Source organism: Rhinopithecus bieti, unplaced genomic scaffold (genome assembly GCF_001698545.2).
Source record: "Rhinopithecus bieti isolate Rb0 unplaced genomic scaffold, ASM169854v2 scaffold_1017, whole genome shotgun sequence".
Classification (NCBI taxonomy): domain Eukaryota; kingdom Metazoa; phylum Chordata; class Mammalia; order Primates; family Cercopithecidae; genus Rhinopithecus; species Rhinopithecus bieti.
The window spans coordinates 3,145,364-3,164,656 of NW_016803657.1; the positions used below are offsets into that span (position 1 = coordinate 3,145,364).

Below are 19,293 nucleotides of genomic sequence, written 5' to 3' on the forward strand. Positions count from 1 at the left end.
GGGGGTAGGTGGGCCGAGGGGTGGGCGGCCCTGACAGGAGTGCGGGGTGAGAGGCGGGTGGGCTGAGGGGTGGCCAGCCCTGACCTGCCGCTTCTTGGCCTTCTGCTCCTTGCTCTCGCCCTCGTCGTCCTCCTCCCCAGAGGCAGCATCGTCCACAGCATCGTGCAGCAGGAATTCACACAGACACTGCACGGGCAGCACGTCCAGGGAGCCCTCACTGGACTGTACCAGGTCCGCCAGCCAGGGCATGGACTGCGAGGAGGCCTGGGCAGGTGACAGCAGCCCCTGCTCAGCGCCTTCTGGGCCCAACACCTGCCACCAGCCCCCCGGGCGACCCTGGAGCCAGAAAGGGTGACACACAGCAGCCAGCTCATGGGCCCAGCATCCAGGTGTGTCCTGCCCGCTTCTGGCCACCAAGGCCTCTGGAAGGTTCCGGGCCTCCCGAGACCGCCATCTCTACCTCCTGGAGCCTTGGCGCTCACCTGCCGCTGGATGATGTGGAGGAGGAAGTCGGGGTTTCGGCTGCGGCACAGGAGGTGCCCGAGGCGGAGGGACTGGTTGAGGCTTTTCACTTGATCCAGGATGTGAGGGGGAGGCCTCCGAGGGGGCCCCCTGAGGGTCACAGAGGACATGATGCGTCAGCATGCCCTGAGCAGATCACCCCCAGAACGGCCTCCCCCAACCCTGCTTCGAGGGGCAGCCGACAGCCCGAGACAGGCGACCCGTCCTGACCTGGGATGTCCCCAAGGCCTGGCCCCAAAGCAGTAAGCCAGGGACATGGGGACGGGGCCCCACAGGCCTTTTAGGGTCTGCCGCAGTGCATTCGCCTCCGCCTGCTCCTTCAGCCTCTGTCCCACCCACACCAACCACCCACAGGTCCTGACGGCAGGCGCGGGGCAGGGCTGTGCGGGCTGCATACTGGGGGTCCAGGCTGGTGAGCTGTGACAGGAGGAGGCTGCTGCTCTCAGTGATGGTCTGCTTGGTAGATGCGGCTGCCAGGTGCCCTTCGAAGGCCAGGATCTCCTGCTTCTCCCGCTGGGCAGTTTGTAGCTCACGGTTCATCATCTCCGTCCGGGTCTCCTCATCCGTCAGGGTGCACGGCGGGTAGGAGTAGTTGCTAGGGCCAGAGAGGGGAGCGTGTCACCCTGTCCCCCACGAAGGGCTCACTCCCAGCGGACCACGCTCGGGGTCAAGGAGGGTCAAAACCCCTATGACCACTGCTGCCTGCTGCACGGGAGTCAGGAGCACAGGGCGCCCGGGAGCATCCGCAGAGCTGTTGAGCACGGTGAGAAGCCACGGCGCTGCCCAGAGGTGCGGTCTAGCCACTGCCTCGTCCTCCACAGGCAGCATGCCGCCCTTACCACAGCCAAGGCCGCAGCATCAGAACCCGGCCTCCTCCCGGGCCGCCTCCCCATCCACGCCACCCGCGCCGGGAGCACAGCCCAGTATGACAGCCATGCAGGCTCCGCCCACCCATCCAGGGACTGACCTGCAGGGCAGGGACTCTCTGCCTACAGAGGCACACGTGGCTTTGGCGTGTTCCAAAACCCAACTCCCCATGGCTGCTCTAATCTGAGCTCTGACCCCAAGGCCCCAAAGTCAGTCGGCTCCTTCAGAGGTGGGGGAAGCAGCTGTGCCTCCCACCTCAGGACATACACACGCCCACTCCCCACAACGCACAGGCAGGCACACGCCCGGTCCCCCCAAAACCACAGGCAGACAAACGCCCGGTCACCCCAAAACCACAGGCAGACACACTCCCAGTCCCCACAAAACCACAGGCAGACACACGCCCACTCCCCACAGCACAACAGCCACACACACACCTGCCAGATGCCACAGACAGACACACACCTGGTCCCCACGATACCTGCTCCCCGCCCCGGGCTCCCCAAGGGGACGAGAGGACTCACTTCAGGCCCTGCTCCCCGCCCCGGGCCCACCGAGGGGACGTGCAGACTCACTTGGTCATCACCATCTCCATGAGCATCTTCAGGGTTGGGTACTCCTCCCACGCAGCCAGGCCTAGGGAACCGGAGGGTGTGGGGCTGGCCAGGCTCCCCTGGGCACCAGGTGTGTGACCCTGCCCTCTCCCAGCTCCTCCTCTCGTCCCCAGCTGGGTTCATCCCAAGTCCCAACAGACAAACTGCCCCAAAAGAAGGACCAGCAGGGCCATGCGTGTGCACGCGGTGGCGAGCAGGGGCTCACCGATGTTCTCCGGGTTGAATGCCGCAACGACCAGCAGGAGGGGCCAGGCCTTCCAGTAGAGGGTGGAGATGGCGAGGTTCGGAGGCTGGTACCTGGAAGGCAGGGGCGCCCCGACTCAGGTCCAGCACACCAAGCTCAGCGCCAAGGATCGGCCCGGCCAGGCCAGACAGCAAAGCTGGGGCAGGGATGGTGCTGGCTCCCAGCTCCTCCTGGGACTGCCCTCCAGTGACACCTGTCCAAGCATGTGCGTGAGCCTGGCTCTGGGCTCCCTGTCCAGGCCCGACACCAGCTCTGTCCTTACCTTTCTAAGTCTTTGTTTCTCATCTATAAAATGGGAGCAGTGGTGGATACATAATACATGCTCATTAAGTGTCAGTGATTCTTATCTTCTACACGAGATGACAGACACCACCCCAGGAACCACTGAGATGGAATTGTAACGATACAATCACATTAAAGCACGGGCCCCTCAGGTGAGGAAACAATCCTAACTATGAGACAGATGTGAATTGAGACACTGCCTGGAGCCATATGCGGAGGCTGCCCAGAGGGAAAGACCACACCAGAAAGCAGAGTGGGCAGCAGCTGCCGAAGGAGAGAGAGGCAGGAGAACCTCGACCACGGCAGGAGAACCCCGACCATGGCAGGAGAACCCCGACCGTGGCATCAGAGAGCACGCGAGGCTGGGTGCAGCATGGGATTCCGAGGTGCATCCGACCACAACTCCACAACGCTGCTGAAACGGTGTCAGCTCTGGATAATGGGAAACTCCTGAAAGGGTGTCAGCTCTGGATAAACAAAAACCCCCGAAACAGTGTCAGCTCTGGATAAAGGGACACCCGACAGGGTGTCAGCTCTGGATAAACGAAAACCCCTGAAAGGGTGTGGGCTCTGGATAAAGGGACACCCGACAGGGTGTGGGCTCTGGATAAAGGGACACCTCTGAAAGGGTGTCGGCTCCAGATAAGGGGAAACCTGCCCAGGTGCACAGATCGCAGGGTGTGGCCTCGCTGACATGGGGGGCTCCCCAGACTGACCCACCATTCTACACTGTCTCAAAATCCCAGTCAGCTGTTTTGCAGAAATTGACAAGCTCACCCTGAAATTCACATGGAAATGCAAGGACCCAGAACAGCCAAAACAATCCTGGGAAAGAACAAAGTTGGAAAAGGCACTTCCCAATTTTAAAACTCAGCCCTCATAGAGGATGGACACGTACACCGACAGAACGGACGCGCAGACAGACAGAGCAGAGCTGAGTCGAGAGGTCAACCCGCTCGCCTACACGCAAAAAGAGTCCAGAGGTCAACCTTCATACTCAGGTGCAGACTGCCGAGAGCGCGCCAAGACAGCCTAAGGTGCAGGAACAGCCCTCTCAACAACAATGCTGCAACAACTAGAATCAACACCAACAGAATGAAGCAGGGCCCCACTAAACCACACATCAAGCGGATGACAGGCTCCAGAGACGGAGCGCCAAACTATAAGGTTCCTAGGAGAAAACGGAAGGCTTCGGGAGCGTGGCACAGCCCCAGCATCCTAGGTACAACGTCAAAGCACACACAGCGGCAGCAGCATGAAGGTGATTGGGCCTCCCCAAAGGTGAGCCGTGTGCTGCCTGCGTGGGTCTACAGAACGGAAGTGAGGGTCCAGGAACAACCCACGTGGGTGTGACTTCCGACACAGAGCCAAGAGACCCTCATCAGGGAAAGACAGGCTTTCAACAGCGGTGCCAGGACAGCTGGATGTCCGCACACAGAGGAATGAAGCCGGACCCCAGCCTCACACCATAAAAACTAAATCACAATGGCTCAAAGACCTGAATGTAAGAGCTGGGGTGATAAAACCCTTGACAGAAAACACAGAATTAAATCTCCATTATGCTGAACTAGGCGATGGTTTTTTAGATATGACACAGAAGCACAGAAACCAAAGAAAAATAGATAAAACTGGATTTGCTCAAAATTGAAAACTTCTGGCTAGGCGCAGTGGTTCATCACACCTGTCACCCCAACACTTTAGGAGGTCAAGGTAGGAGGACTGCTTGAGCCCACGGGTTTGAAAACAGCCTGGGCGATAAAGTGAGGCCCCATCTCTGCAGACACTAAAATTAGCTGGACATGGTAGCATGTGCCTATAGTCCCAGCTACGTAGGAGGCCAAGGTGGGAGGATCACTTGAGCCAGGGAGGTTGAAGCTGCAGCGAACCGTGACTGCACCACTGCACTCCAGCCTGGGTGAGAGAGCAAGACTCCGTTCCCCACAAAAAATGGAAAATGCAAACCGAAACCACTGTGAGATACCGTCTCACCCCGGCAGGACGGCTCTGCTGAGAAACAGCCATGAGTGCGAGCGAGGATGGGATGGAGACTGGGAACCATCGTGTAGCACTGGCGGTGATGCAAGTGGGAACTCAAGGTGGGGGCAGCCGCTGGGGAGGGTCTGACAGAGCCTCAGTTAAACACCTGGCCCAGCAACCCCACTCCCAGCCACCTGCTCAAGAGAACTGAAGACACGTCCAGACAGGCTTGTCCACACACGCTCACGGCAGCACCGTTTGTGAGCACAGGAGTGGGAGCAGCAGACGTGGTCTGTCCACACGGGGGCACCCTCAGCCACAAGGAGGACTTTGATACTGCCTCACGCGACAGCACAGGCGACCCTGGGAACAGCACACCTGGGGAAGGAAGCTGGTCACAGGAGACCACGCACCGTAGGACGCCATTTACAGAAAACGCCCAAAAGGGCCACTCTACAGAGATGACAGCAGGTGAGCGGCTGCTGTGGGAGGAATGAGGAGTGACGGCTGGTGGGAATGGGGTTCTTTTAGGGGGAACAAAGAAGGTTCTACGATTAAATTATAATGAAGGTTGTACAACCTGTGAACATCCTGAAAACATGGAATTGCACACTTTAGATGACACATATGTGAATTCTCTCTCCATAAAGCCGTGAAACATAGAGCATAAACTCATTGTTGTGTGAAAAATAATACACACACGTTAAACACAGGAGACAAGTATGACTGAGCTGCAGACACGGAGGAAGACAACGGGGAAACGGCCCACTCGAACCCAGGTAATGGTGGGACTCGGGCCCAGGCAGTCAAGCCCCGTAGTGGCCTCACTGGTCTCTGGGAACAGGTCACGAGCAGACCTGTGAGGTCAGCAGGGTGCGGGCTTGCCCAGGAGGGAGCGGGGAGCGGGGCAAGGGCTTACCCGGGAGGGAGCGGGGAGTGGGGCACTGGCTTACCGGGGTTACCAGGGAGGAAGCGCGGCACAGGTTTACCCAGGAGGGAGTGGGGAGCAGGGTACGAGCGGGAGTGGGGAACGGGGTGCAGGGTGCAAGTTTATCCCGGGCAGGAGTCGGGGGGATGGAGCAGGCTTACCCCGGCGGCGGGAGTGGGGGGCAGGGAGGAGGCTTACCCCAGCGGCCGGAGTGGGGAGCGGGGCGCGGGCTTACCCGGGTGGGAGCTGGATGTTTTCGGGGTGATGGTAGGTGCACAGGTTCAGAACAGCGTCGATCAGCTGGGTCCTCCCCACCTTCAGCACCTCCACATCTAGGAACAAGAGCCACACACGGGTTCTGGGGCTGCTCACAGACCATCGGGCACAGGCAGCGAGGGGACAGGCCCTGCTTGGGTGGCATCGGGGTGGGGTGGGGGATGCCGCGGGGTGGGGCGCAGGCCTGAGCAGGGGAGCTGGGGAAAACAGGGCTTCTCACTGGGACACGAGGCACACCTTGCTCTGGGCCATACCCGGGCTGTGTCTAGAGAGCAGGCAGGGTTGCCAAGGGAGGGTAGGGAGGTGAGGACGGGGGCGTGGCCGGCAGGGTGGGCATCCACAAGCCCCTGGGGGAGAGCCAGGCGAGGTGCGAGCTGGATTTAAAATCACTCTAACAGCCTCCTAAAGGAGATGATGTGCCAGTTCCAGGACAAATTCCAAAAAACGGGGCAGTGACTGCATCACTGCCAAAGACACACACTTCTGAATTCCTAACAGACAGATGCAGAGAAGATAGGTCCCCAGGCCTCCCGGGGACCCAGGACCCAGCTGAAGCGCAGCTTTGCGGAGTGCTCCAGAGGTGTGTGCCAGCGCCGGGGTTTCTGCAGGGACGAGGGGAGCAGAGCCCAGCACAGGGGCCATCCCCTGGAGAAGCCATACCATCCGCCTGCACAGCCGCCGCCCGCTTCACCAGGTGGTCGGCGAGCTCCATGGCATCTGCGGGCCCGAGTGGGAGCTCCCGGGACAGCCCGATGACCAGGATGCGCATCAGCGTGTCCTCCAGGATGGGCACCTCGGAGCACAGGCGCAGGAAGAAGCTGCGGGGGCGTGAAGAGGCATGACTCGCTGCAGGCTACCCACACCTGCCGGACCTGAGGGGCCGAGGTCAGGCCAGCCTTTCCCTCAGAGCCCACGGGCTGGCGGCAGAGGGCTGCTGCTGCCTCCCACGAGCCTGTCCCCTCCAACCTGAGCCTCCCTTTGCAGGACAGGAGCCCCGGCTCTAAGTCTCACCTGGGCAGAGGGAGAGAAGGGGAGGCTACCCCACCCCAAGGCCTTTGGGGCTACACACAGTCACTGGTTCCTACGGCCACCACATGGGAGGCTCTGCTGCCCCACAGAGGCCAAGATGTTTCTTGCCGTCAAGGAGCTGGGAGCCAGGTGGCAGAGATGACCCCTCCACTAGAGGGGAAAGCCGCAGTGAAGGTGAGCAGAGCGCCCAAGGCACGAGGTGGGCACAGGGTGAACCAGCAGCAGCCCCAGCCGGGGGTGGAGGGAAGCGTAGGCCAAGAACCCGCAGGGTCACCCACGGGACTTGAAGGGGGACAGAGTTGTGAGGCCAGCTGGCTGGGGAAGGACAGCGTGCAGCTGTCTGGACAAAAGCAGGGGCAGACAGTGCATTTGGGACCACGTAGAGGGTGGAGTGCCTGTGGACGCCCTGGGAAGTGTCTGGAAGGCGGGAGTTTGGGGGAGGCTGTGGCTGGGGCTTAGAGTCACGTGGACACAGGCGGCAGCTGAATCCCTGCAGTGGCGCAGGAACGCCAGCATGGGAGTGAGAGAAGGCACCCAGGGTCGTGGAGGAGGGACAGGATGGTGACGTGACCTTGAGAACAGCGGCCCAACTCCCACTGGCCCTTCCTGCTGCAGCCAGTCAGGCACCCCCTCCCCCCGCCCTGCCCAGCCCAGCGCACAGGAGCCCAGGAGGCAGTGCACTCACTTGCGGTCACTCTCTGGTGGCCAGTTGTCCCACTTGTAGTAGGTCTCCGGTTGCTCTGTGAACAGCACCTTGTGCAGGCTGGGCAGGCAGAGAAGGGCCCTCAGTCATGACGTGGGTGCTCAGGGACCAGCCCTGTTAGTTCCAGGGAAGGGACCCCCGCTCCCGCACGCCCAAGCACTCAGAGGCGGGGCTGCCTGATGCCAAGTTCAGCACCTCCTCACAGCACCACCAAAGAGCCCAGGGACCACTCACGGGGCTGCGGGGCTGGACAGCGACCGACCGTCCTTTCCAAAATCGTTGCAGAGAAATGCAGGCTCGAGCCTGACAGCCCCACCCCAACCAAGGCAGAGGCCCCACGGGAGGCTCTAATGTACACAGGGTGACATGCCTGCCGCCTGACGGCTGCTGCTGTCCAGAGAGGGGACAGGCTCCCGTGTGGGGCCCTGGCTTGTCCCGGCTCAGGGGGGTATGGGGCAGGGGCTGTGTGGGGCCCTGGCTTGTTCCGGCTCAGTGGGATGTGTGGCAGGGGCTGTGCGGGGCCCGGGCCGCACCAGTGCACGTAGTCCTTGGGGGCGAGCTTGCTGATGGAAGGAACCACAGTGTGGAGCCACCAGACGGCATCCCGCTGGATGGCGGCGATCTGGTTCTGGAATGAGCGGAGTACTTCCAGGTCTGCAACAGACACGCAGCTTAGTGGCCCATCCAAGCCATGGGCTGAGGGGCTACAGGATCCAAGCCATGGGCTGAGGGGCTACATGCACCCCTAGGGTTCCAGCTCAAGGCTGGCACTTGGGAGGGGGTAACTCAGGGCACCCCAAGCTTCTGGACCATTCCTGGCGGGAATAACAGCCCGGGGAGCATGGAGTAACCCTGACACACACGTGGGTGACCGGAATCCTCCTGTCGCGAGTGACTTGCTCCAGTCAATGGCTGAGAGGGCTTCTGCAGCCCCGTCTTCCTGTGAACCCACGATCAAACACCCAGACTGCCCCAAACACCACCTCCCCTCCCTCCCACCCACGGCTGGGGCCACCATGCCGGCAATGCCCCCGCGCTGGGCCAGAACTGGAGCACACATAGGACACTCGGGGAGAACAGGGCCTGAACCTGCAATTGGGGTGAGGTCTGGATAGACAGGAACCGGGACGGCAGCTTCCAGGCTCTGTGTCCCTGAGTGGCTGTGCTGTGGGACCGCTCCTTCCAGGCGGTCAGAGGACAGTGCAGCCATGGAGAGCCACCTGCCACCAGCCTGGACCTGAGACCCCCACCAAGCAAGGCCAGGCCACCCCCGCGTCCTTACTCCTCTTTTCTCCTTTGTCCCAGGCGATGCCAGCCTCCTTCACCTGCGCCGTGATGCCCAGCATCATGGACACGGCCAGCACGTCGGTGATGTGCACCACGAAGCGTTCCTGCAGGTGCAGCACGAGGTCTGATGCAGGAAGGGACACCCGGAGCCCCACTCCACACCCACGTGGGCGCAGCACGCGGTCTGTATCCAGAAGGGACACCCGGAGCCCCACTCCACATACATGTGGCGCACATGCACACACTTGCACACGCACACACACACACAAGCAGGGATCCAGAGACAGCCCAGAACCAGTTGAGAGGGATCTGACAGGAGGGGCACCAGGCTGGTGACTCAAAAGGTCCTAGTCTGGCCACGGGAGGGAGGTTCAGTCAACAGAGATCCACAAAGACCCGTCCGCAAAACAGGCCACCCTGGCAGGCTGGCTGCCAGTTGGCTGCAGGGACCTGGCATCTCTGTGATCCGCTCTCACTGTGCCTTCCAGCACCAGCTCCCTCCGCACCCCTCGCACAGTCTCCAACCCAGCCAGGCAGCCTGCGGCCCCGCCCTGCCTCCCTGCTCACACACTCGCCTTCCTCCCGGCAGCAATCTGTCCCACCCAGCCCAGGGGCTGCCGGTTCCCCCACACCTGGTCAGCCCCTCCTGGGTCCTCACACAGGACGGAGCCCATGCTACCCTCTGTGACACATGGCCGCAAACAGCCTCACTCAGCCCCGTACCCACGCTCAGCCAGAGCACCCGAAGGGGCGGAATGTGCGTGGGACCCAGGACGAGGGGGACAGCGGCGCGTGGGACCCACAGTGAGGGAAAGGCGCCGCAGCGGCAGGGGCTGGCACCTTGAACTCCATCTCCAGGTATTGTGGCTCCTTGCGCTCCTGCATGAGCCCCAGGCAAAAGGCCTGGAAGTTGATCTCGTGCTTGGTCTGCTTGATGATCTCCCGCAGCAGGGCCCGCGAGGCCCGCAGGTAGTCGTCCTTGTTGGTCAGCAGGTCCTGGAACACCATGGCCAGGAACTGGGGCAGAGAGAGGCTGTGTGGGAGGCTGCCCAATGCTGCCGTCCCCGTCACAGGCCCCTCCAGGAGCACATGCCCAGCTCCTGCCCGCAGCACCCCTGGGGATGGTGCCCAAGGATGCTGCAGCGGGTCTCAGGCAGTGCAGGGCACGGGGTGGCGGGCTCCTTGCTCTACTGGCTGCCAGCCCTTGGCGAGCAGAGGCCACATCTGATTCCCCTCTCGGCAACCGGCACGTGGGGAGTTGGTCCTCGTGAAATGAGCAGAAGGATTAATACAGACGCTGGGGGTGTGGGACACCAGGAGGCAGAGCCACAGAAGTGCGTGCGCCATCTCAGCCCACTCGTGCGCCACAGGCTGAACAGAAACCAAAGGCCACCACCCGAGATCTGAAAGGATGCACCCCCGTCTCAAAATGCCGGGCTGCAAAGACGACAGCGCCGAGCCGGAGCGGCCGTGCCTCCCTCGTGTTTCGCACGCCACAGAGCCCACCGGGAGCCTGACGTGCTGGTGGCAGTGGGAGCATCTCCCCAGTCCGCTTCAAAGGAGACACGGGAATCCAAGGGTCCTACAGCCAGTGCTACAGGGACTCCTGCTTAACTGAGGGACCCACTGCACAGAAGGCAGGTCTGGGCCAGGCACAGGGGCTCACGCCTGTCATCCCAGCACTTTGGGAGGCTGAGGCAGGAGGACCACTTGAGCCCAGGAGTTTGAGGCCAGCCTGGGCCACATAATAAGACCCCGTCTCTACAATAAATTTTTAAAACAACCTTATCATCTAAAGGCAGCAATGAGCTTGAGAAATAACAATATAAGCTGGCAGGTCTGGGTCTTAGCTCAGAAACCTGGGTGGCTTTTAAGGCTCAGTGTGGCTCCCTCCTAAATGGACAGTGTCCGTTTCTGAGAAAGATGCTGGGCGCTGTACCCACTCTAGAAATGGCTCAACCTCATGCCCAAGTGAGTTTCAAAAGCTCCTTCCAGAGCCCCAGGAGCATTCTCCCACAAAGCCCCGCCAATCCCTCGGCTTCCCCAGACGCCAGGTGTCTCTCCAGCCCCTAGCCCCCCATTCGGGTGTGGAGGGCAAGGCCTGGGCCTACCTTGGGCGCCAGATCAGAGCTGTGCTGCAGCGCAGTGTACAGGACCTGCATGTTGTTGGGGTTCCGGGCGCTGGAGAGCTCATTGAAGATCACCAGCTTGATGGTGCTGCCCAGGTTGTCCTTGTGCGCGCTCAGCAGCTCCCTGGGTGTGGGAGCCGGGGAGGTGAGGGTGCAGGCCCCATCCCCGCTCCGCCCCTCCCCGCTGCTCCACCCCGCACCCTGCTCCGCCCCTGCCCGCTGCTCCGCCCCGCACCCCGCTCCGCCCCTGCCCGCCTCGCACCTGATGCACAGCATGAAGTGGTTGAGAAGGACCTTGGGCTTGAGGCGGATCTTGATCAAGTGTGAGATGACGTCCATGTCTTCGGAACCATGCGTGTTGCAGTTCATACAGACGGACATCAGCAGGTCCTGGGCCGGCCGGGTCAGCTGCGGGGCCGCGGAGGGAGCTGTGGGCTCACGGCCACCCCAGCTGTGGGACCACACGGAGCCTGCCCCGGCCCCCTGCCGTGGGACCACACGGAGCCTGCCCCGGCCCCCTGCCGGGCACCCCTGCGCCACCCCAGGCACCCCCGCACCTTGGGGTTCTGCAGCCACATCTCCAGCTTCTGCACCGCCAGCAGCCGCACCTCCTTGTAGCCACAGGTGGAGGTGAGGAGCCGCAGGAGGTTCCTGGAGACGTTGTCGATGGGCTGGCGCCGGTTCAGCTGGTCCCGCAGCATGTCCAGGACGTACTCCTCCACACTCTCCGCCAGCTCTTCGTACCTAGGTCATAGGAGGGAGCAGGGAGGGAGGAAGGCGGCCCCGAGGCACCTGCCCCAACCACCTCCCACTGGGACCAGGCGGGCACGCAGCTACCTGGGCATGAGCTGGCCCTCCTGCTCGGGGCTCAGTTTCTCCTCCGCAATCAGCAGCTCCGTCTGGCTGTCCTCCTCCTCCGTGAGGGAGGGGTGCGGGCTGCTCCCTGCAGACCAAGGAGAGGGCTCCATGCAGCGCCTCGCACCCACCTGACCTCCCAACCCTTCCTTGCCCTGGGGCTAGACACCCGCCCTCCCGGGCCGGCCGTGTCTCTCACCTGCCCCCAGGTCGCCAGCGCCACGGCCCGTCTCCCCCTGCAGCAGCACACTCCTGGGGGGCATTCTGGTGTTGAAGGCCGTCTGGATGTTGTCCACAAACGTCTTACAGTGAGGGCTGTCCACCCAGATCCGCTCCCCCAGGGAGTCCTCGATGTACACCTGTGTGGAAGCCATACCCTCAGCCCCGAGCCCAGCCGGGCAGCCAGGTTGGGGAATGTCTGCCTGCTGCCCAGGGACTGGGTGCCCAGGCGGCCCTCTGTAGCTTCTGGGTGCGGAGGGGACTGTGCCATGACCATCGGGGCTGTCAGACACAGTCCTCTGAAGAGAACACACTCCTGCTTTTCTCCCGCCCCCGCCCCGCCCATGGCGTTCTGCTGTCTTCACCGTCCCGGGAGAGGCCACTCACCTTGACAAAGATCTCAGGCCAGTTTTCGTCCTCCTCGTAGGCGGCCATGAGGAGGTTACAGGCCAGCACGGACACCAGGCTGTTCCCCTTGGCCTTGAAGTTGATGGAGGCGTCCCGCCGCAGGAGGCTACACAGAGCCTGCCAGGGAGGGCGCATGTCACGTGGGAGCCTCACTGGCCCCAGAGGCAAAGCTGGGGTGGGCCGGGCAGGACACTGAAGGGGGAGGTGAGGAGGGGAGCCGAGCGCCCCAGCCCTGCTCGCCTCCCGCCAGGGGCCCAGCTCGCACCTCGATGACGCCCTCAGTGGCGAAGATGTTGGGCTTGATCTTGGCCAGGTACATGAGGCTCAGGTAGAGGGTGCTGTCGGGCTTGGCACGGGTGACCTTCAGCTGCTTCACGGCCCCGCACAGCACGCCCTCGATCCTGTCGTCGTTGCCTTCCAGCTCAGCCGCCTCGATCTCGTCCAGCAGCACCGTGGGCAGCACTGGCCAGGGCAGGCGGTACAGTCAGAGCGGGGCCAGGGCAGACTCGCCCCAAAGCCTCGGGACACCGGTAAGACCACGAGGAACCCGGAGCTCTCAGGGTCGGCGCTGCCATGAACCAGCCATCCACCCTCAAGAGAGTTCCCACAGGGGACAAGCACCCCACCAGATGGTCCCCTCAACACAACAGGCTGCCCCATAGGCCTCAGCACTGGCCCGCCAGCCACTCCAGTCCTGGCTCCGCTGTGTCCCACACGGCTACCTCGAAGGCTACAGACATTTCCCAGCAAGTCAGGCAACCTGCAGCCTTACTTTCCACTGAATCGTGGCTCCGTCTGGCAGCTTCTCACTGTGGACCGCGGCACAGCGGCCCTCTCTCCGCACCTGCCCTGGCGCCAGTCTCCCGCATGCTCTTTTCCCCTCTTTTCCCCCCTTTCCATGGGTGCTCGACTCACAACCTTCCTCCAGATGAGGGCCTGACCCTCCCACATCCACCGAGGAGCACCAGGGCCAGCACACACATTTCCTCTCCTCATGTTTGCCACTATTGCATCGGAGGTTTTCTCATTTTCATTCTGATTCTTCTCTGACCCAGGAGTTTTTAGGACTGTGTTTTAAATATCCACACACGGCCGGGCGCGGCGGCTCGCGCCTGTAATCCTGCCATTTTGGGAGGCTGAGGCTCCCAAATTCCTGAGGTCAGGAATTTGAAACCAGCCTGGCCAATACAGTGAAACCCTGTCTCTACTAAAAATACACAAGTTAGCCAGGTGTGGTGGTGCATGCCTGTAATCCCAGCTACTTCGGAGGCTAAGGCAGGAGAATCACTTGAACCTGGGAGACAGAGGCTGAAGTGAGCCGAGATCGTGCCACTGCACTCCAGCCTGGGGGACAGTGCAACACTTCGTCTCAAAAAATAAATACATAAGCCGGGTGCGGTGGCTCACGCCTGTAATCCCAGCACTTTGGGAGGCCAAGACGGGTGGATCACGAGGCCAGGAGATTGAGACCATCCTGGCTAACATGGTGAAACCTCGTCTCTACTAAAAATACACAAAATTAGCTGGGCATGGTGGTGGGCCCCTGTAGTCCCAGCTACTTGGGAGGTTGAGGCAGGAAAATGGCGTGAACCCGGGAGGCGGAGCTTACAGTGAGCCGAGATTGCGCCCTGCACTCCAACCTAGGCTACAGAGCAAGACTCCATCTCAAAAAAAAATAAAAATAAATAAATAAAAAATAAATATCCACACACACATGTGGACAGAGGCATTGTGATCCACCTTAACTGCACCTGGGACAAAGACTTGGAAGAAATTTCCTAATGCCCTGAGATAAGCAGGGCGGGGAGAAGTGGGCTGCCAGCACGGAGGCACAGCCTGGGACAGATACCACAAATGGCTGGAAGCAGCCATCTCTCTGTTTTGCGAGAATAATATTGTAAAGTGATCTACCACTCTGAATATGCTTTTCATAACCACGTCTCCTGTCATCTTCAAAATCTCCTTTCTACAGGAGCTGGTGATAAGAATAAATAAATAAGTAAATAAATAAATAAAATACTGAGCAGCCGGAGGCCGAGAACCCGGGCTGGGGTGGGGCCTGTGGTCTCTGTCTTCGATCCTCACTGGCACCAGCTGCCCAGGGACAGGCCTCATGGGACATCTGAGACTCGACCTCCTAAAGCAGCCCCCCAGCTGTGCTGTCCTGGGCTGTTTGCCCCCAGGGCTCCCTGATGCCAACTGAGTCCAGGACAAACACTGCCCACGGCGTCCAGCCTCGGCTCTCACTAGCGTGTGCTGCCCAGGCCAGGCCAGGCCTCCATTCCCTGGGCACAGTCCATTGTCTCCTTGGCACCTCCCTTTCCTGCCTGCCCCAGTTTCATCGCCTGTGCTTGCAGGCCTGAGCCCACACTGCAACTCCCTGCCAGGCCTCCTCCCTCTCAGGACCGTCTGGGACTCACTCACAGGCTTGCACTGCAGCAGCCTGATCCCTCCGAGGGCAAGGCCACAGCCCACAAGTCCCCTGGGCCCTGTCTGGCACAAAACTCAGTAATCAGAGGTGGCGTGGCTTGAACAGACACCTCACTACCAAAGTCATCAGGATGCTTGTTCTTTTCGACTACTACAAAGAAATTACCCAAAAGAAATGCTCCCACAGAAACAAAACACTGCAGACCATGAGGCTTGCTGGGGCTGGTGTGACACTGCCAGAGTGACTCCTGGGAAGTCATGGAGCCTTGAAAGATGGTCGTTGGGAAAATGGCACAGAGGAGCAGGGGCGATTCTAGGCACAGAGTTAAAGGCATTTCTGCGAGAAGCAGATCGTGAAGTTTACATTTCCTGTTGATGTGTTTACTGTGCTACTGCTTTTCAACTGAAAACAGGGAAGGCATCAACTCTTCCCTGTTGGTAACCAGGAGGGAAGGAGGAACCAAGTACTTATCGCCTCTGCTCAGGCTGAGAGAATGCACCAGGGCGCGCGACCTTGAGAACACGCACCTAGGGTGTCACCAGGCCCGGTTTACCCCCAGGGCTCAGACAGTGCCCATCACAAAGGGGGCATCCAACAGAGACATGAGACAAACAACTCAACGGGGGAGTGACCCGGCTCTCGAAGGGCAGCCACTGGCAGCCCAGGACGCAGACGCACACACAGGGTAAGAGCACCTACGTCAGAAGCACTTCAAAGAACAAGTCACAAACATCCGCTCTCCCAGAAGAGCTCGGCCATACAGGCAGCGCTAGGCCTGGGCTGATGGATGGACCTGATGGATGGACGTGCTGAGGGGCGTTCTCAGGGGAAGTCCACAGACTCATTACCTTCAATTGGCACCACAGATGGCTCTTTAATCGACGGAGAAATGGCTCGTTTTTCTGCCACTGCGGCCTCAGCCAGGCGCCCCAGGGCACTCAGCGGGGGTGTGGAGGAGAGTTTGGGGCGTTTGGTGAGACCGGTGAGGGCCGAGGCACTGGACAACGCAGCCGCCGCATCCCGCTTGCGCTCAGAAGGCAGGCCGGAAGGGGCTGGCTTCAGCAGGGTGGATGCCGTTTTCGATTCATTGGCCTGACCCTTTGAGCCCAGAGCAATGAAGTCTCCCGGGGGAGGGTGCCCTGCAGAGAAAAGAGAGAGAAAACCAGGCACATTCGCAACACCCAAGGTGGAAAAAGACTGACTCCAACCTCCCGTTATGTCAGAGGGGATTAAACAACAGTCAGAGAAGGCAAGGAAGAAGCCAGAGCTCACTCAGCAGCCAACAGCAGAGCAGGCACCAGCAAGATACGCACAAGTGACGGTGGACAGTCACATAGCGCTAACCACAAACCAGGCCATCTCTGGTCTATCCGAATCAGTGTGCTTAATTCCCCCCTCCCCACCCCCGCCCCGCCCAAATTTCCGCAATAGGTGCCATTACTCTAACTTTACAGGGCAGAAAGGGACACAGAGAGGTTAAGCAATGTGTGCAGCGTTACACAGCAGGTGAGTAGCAGCTTTAAGCCGGGAGGATCTGAGCTGACAGTCTGGCTGCAGACCCCGTGCTACCCTACACTGTGCTCCCTCCTGCCTCCTGGCTGGGGAGACCCTTCCACTACTGTCGGCCGCCTTGCAGCTCAGCCTGAAACGAGATCACCGGGCTCCCGGAGGAAGCCGCCGCTGTCCCAAGCCTCCCAGGGACTCTCAGAGCCGCTGAGGACCGAAAGCAGTGTTTCCAGATCCAATTCCTGGAAACAGCCGCGGCTGCGGAACAACCAAGCCGAACGCAGGCTCCGGGGCAGTTGAGATCCCCAAAGACCCTCAAAGACCCCCGGGTTGCAGAGCGGGGAGAGAGACGCACCTGAGGGTTTGGCCGCGGCGCTGGGCCTGCGTACCGTGGTGGGCTTGGCCCGGTTCATCCTGCCGCGTCCCTCGCTGCTCCCGGCGGCTCCGGCGTCACCTGCGGAGGAGCCAGCGTGCGGTCATTCATTCATTCATTCATTCGCTCGCTCATTCGCTCCCTTACCGCACGGGGCTTGGGCCTGGGACCCGGGGACAGTGGCCCCGCGCCCGCCCGGAGGGGCGATGCTGCAGGAGCTGCAGGGACCCCGCCTCCCAGCTGCCCGGGAGCGGCCCAGTCGGGTGGCAGCAGGCGGCGCGGACGCCGGGCTGGAGGTGGCAGAACCAGGAGGGACGGCCCCGAGGCCGGGCGGGGTAGCCGGGAGAACCAGGCGCTCGCCTGGCAATGAGAGAGCGCCCAGGCCGCGGCTCACTTACCTCTGGCCCATCGCGACTACAGCCCAGCCGCCGCCACCCGGCCACCCCGGAATCGGAAACGGATCTCGCCGCACTCAAGGACCCGACTGCCGGAACAACCGGAAGCAAAATAGTGCGGCGGGAAGCGGGCCCAGAGGGAGGTGCGAGAGGCTCGCGGCGCCGGCCTGATGCCTGCAGCGACCCCTGGCGGTGGGAGTGGTGAGCCCCGCGCGCACGTGGTCTGGTCCAGGTGGCTCCGCGGCGCGGGGCAGGCGCTGGCATCTCCATGCACAGGTGGTGCTGGCGTTGCGAAGGGACACACTCCAGGACGCACGGCGGGGAGGGGTGGCGTCAGGGATCCGCGGATGCGTCAAGCGGCGGGTTCTGCACGTCCCGGGGGGCGTGGGAGGCCGGGGCGCAGGCACTGGTGAGGGGGCGCAGCCCGGGGGGCCCCCAGGGAGAGACTCTGTCTCAAAAAATAATAATAGCTTTATTGAGATGGAACTCGTGTTCCACAAAGTTCACCCTTTCCTTTTTCTTTTCTTTCCTTTTTTTTTTGACCTGGAGTCTGTCTCTGTCGCCCAGGCTGGAGGGCAGTGGCCCAATCTCGGCTCACTGCAACCTCCACCTCCGGGGTTCAAGCGGTTCTCCTGCCTCAGTCTCCCGAGTAGCTGGGATTACAGGCGCCCGCCACCACATCTGGCTAATTTTTTTGTATTTTCAGTAGAGACGGGGTTTCACCATGTTGGCCAGGCTGGTCTTGAACCCCTGACCTCAGGTGATCCCCCCCCCTTGCCCCCCCAAAGTGCTGGGATTACTGCCCCCCCCCTGCCCCCCCCCCGGCTTTTTTTTTTTTTAATAGAAACACTGATGGGAACAAAAATCAAAAGATGCAAAAGATTATAGAGTTGCCAGGTGTGGTGCTCACACCTGTAATCTCAGCACTTTGAGAGACCAAGGCAGGAGGATCGGTTGAGTTGGAGACCAGCCTGGGCAACATAGCAAGACTCCACCTGTACAAAAAATAATAATAATTAGCTGGGCATGGTGGCATGAACCACTAATCCCAGCCCTTTGGGAGGCCAAAGTGGGAGGACCACTTGAACCTAGGCGTGTGAGACCAGCCAGGGCAACATAGTGAGACTTTATCTGTACAAAAAAATCAAAAATAAATTATCCAGGCATGGTTGTGCCTGCCTATGCCCCAGCTACTCAGGAGGCTGAGGTAGGAGGACCTCTTCAGCCTGGGAGGTCAAGGCTGCAGTGAGCTATGATGGTGCCACTACACTCCAGCCTGGGCGACAGAGCAAGACCCTGTCTAAAAAAAAAAAAAGGGAGGGGAATCATCCAGTCCAAGGGTCTCCCCCGACCCCTGAGCAGCCAGTCCCTCCCCTGGAGTCAGCCTCTGTTCTGATTGGTGCCTGTCTTCCCAGCTTGTCTGTGTACGTTCAGGCAGCCACCCGTGTGCCTCCCTCTGCCTTGTCACCCTGCAGGTAGTGCACAGCTCCTCTTTTCTGTGCCTGGCTTTTGCCACTTAACCACATTTTCGAGATCTGTTCCCAGCAGGGCACTGACTCGAGCTCTGTCCCCCCACCGAGGGAGTCCTGAGCGCCGCCTGCCCGGTGTGTCCCATCTCCCCATCCAGGGACGGCAAGGCGGAGATGGTGTCCCTGTGTCCCTGAAGTTGGGTGTGGCCTCAGTGAGGCTCATGGCCCCAGGCTGCAGCCTGAGAACTGCTGTGTGACCCTCTGTGGTCTCTTCCCACTGCTGCGGGCATCAACTGGGTCCCTGCATGACCCCAGGGGCTCCAGGGCCCTGCACCCTGCACTGTGTGGGCAGCAAGTCCGGAAGGAGACGTCCACGGCACCCACGGGAGGAGAGGCCGGTCAATCGCAGATCCCTACTGGACACCAGGCCGGGGCTGTGCAGCTTCATGCGTCCACCGTTTCTCAATCTGTCCCTCAGGGTAACTCTCTAAGGTAGAGGGGAGATCCGATGGGCTAATGCTTCCTCCTCCTGTCACCTGAATAGGAGCAGCCTGCAGGGAGCTTCCTCTGCCCTGCCACTTGTCTCTCCTTACCCTCTGACCAGCATTGCCGCCCCTGCATGCGGGGCCTATGCCTTCGGCAAATGCCCTCACCCTGGCCCAGGCCAGAACTTCAGGGTCGACCTTGACGACCTCCTCCTCTACCTCCTCCCCCTCCTCCCTCTCCTCCCGCTCCTCCTCCCGCTCCTCCTCCTTCTCCTTTTCCTCTTTCTCTTAAAG

The 19,293-nt window shown here is 60.9% G+C and overlaps 1 protein-coding gene across 2 annotated transcripts in view; it reads right to left on the bottom strand.

The window, feature by feature from the left end:
• INTS1 (integrator complex subunit 1) overlaps positions 1 to 17,140 on the bottom strand; it is a 35,073-nt gene extending 17,933 nt beyond the window's left edge. For both annotated transcript variants that reach the window (XM_017894317.1, XM_017894321.1), the window contains exons 1-21: positions 17,049 to 17,140; positions 16,633 to 16,731; positions 15,620 to 15,910; positions 12,606 to 12,802; positions 12,320 to 12,457; positions 11,913 to 12,072; positions 11,696 to 11,801; positions 11,416 to 11,602; positions 11,121 to 11,266; positions 10,841 to 10,982; positions 9,570 to 9,746; positions 8,725 to 8,833; positions 7,976 to 8,096; positions 7,425 to 7,502; positions 6,371 to 6,528; positions 5,670 to 5,766; positions 2,209 to 2,300; positions 1,965 to 2,025; positions 920 to 1,117; positions 483 to 612; positions 85 to 264 (exon numbers count right to left, since the gene is read on the bottom strand). In XM_017894317.1, the coding sequence (XP_017749806.1) occupies positions 85 to 264; positions 483 to 612; positions 920 to 1,117; positions 1,965 to 2,025; positions 2,209 to 2,300; positions 5,670 to 5,766; positions 6,371 to 6,528; positions 7,425 to 7,502; positions 7,976 to 8,096; positions 8,725 to 8,833; positions 9,570 to 9,746; positions 10,841 to 10,982; positions 11,121 to 11,266; positions 11,416 to 11,602; positions 11,696 to 11,801; positions 11,913 to 12,072; positions 12,320 to 12,457; positions 12,606 to 12,802; positions 15,620 to 15,910; positions 16,633 to 16,690 (2,826 nt within the window). In that variant the 5' untranslated portion in view covers positions 16,691 to 16,731; positions 17,049 to 17,140. The remainder of the gene's footprint in view (positions 1 to 84; positions 265 to 482; positions 613 to 919; positions 1,118 to 1,964; positions 2,026 to 2,208; positions 2,301 to 5,669; positions 5,767 to 6,370; positions 6,529 to 7,424; positions 7,503 to 7,975; positions 8,097 to 8,724; positions 8,834 to 9,569; positions 9,747 to 10,840; positions 10,983 to 11,120; positions 11,267 to 11,415; positions 11,603 to 11,695; positions 11,802 to 11,912; positions 12,073 to 12,319; positions 12,458 to 12,605; positions 12,803 to 15,619; positions 15,911 to 16,632; positions 16,732 to 17,048) is intronic.
• Between the last annotated feature and the right edge of the window lie 2,153 nt (positions 17,141 to 19,293).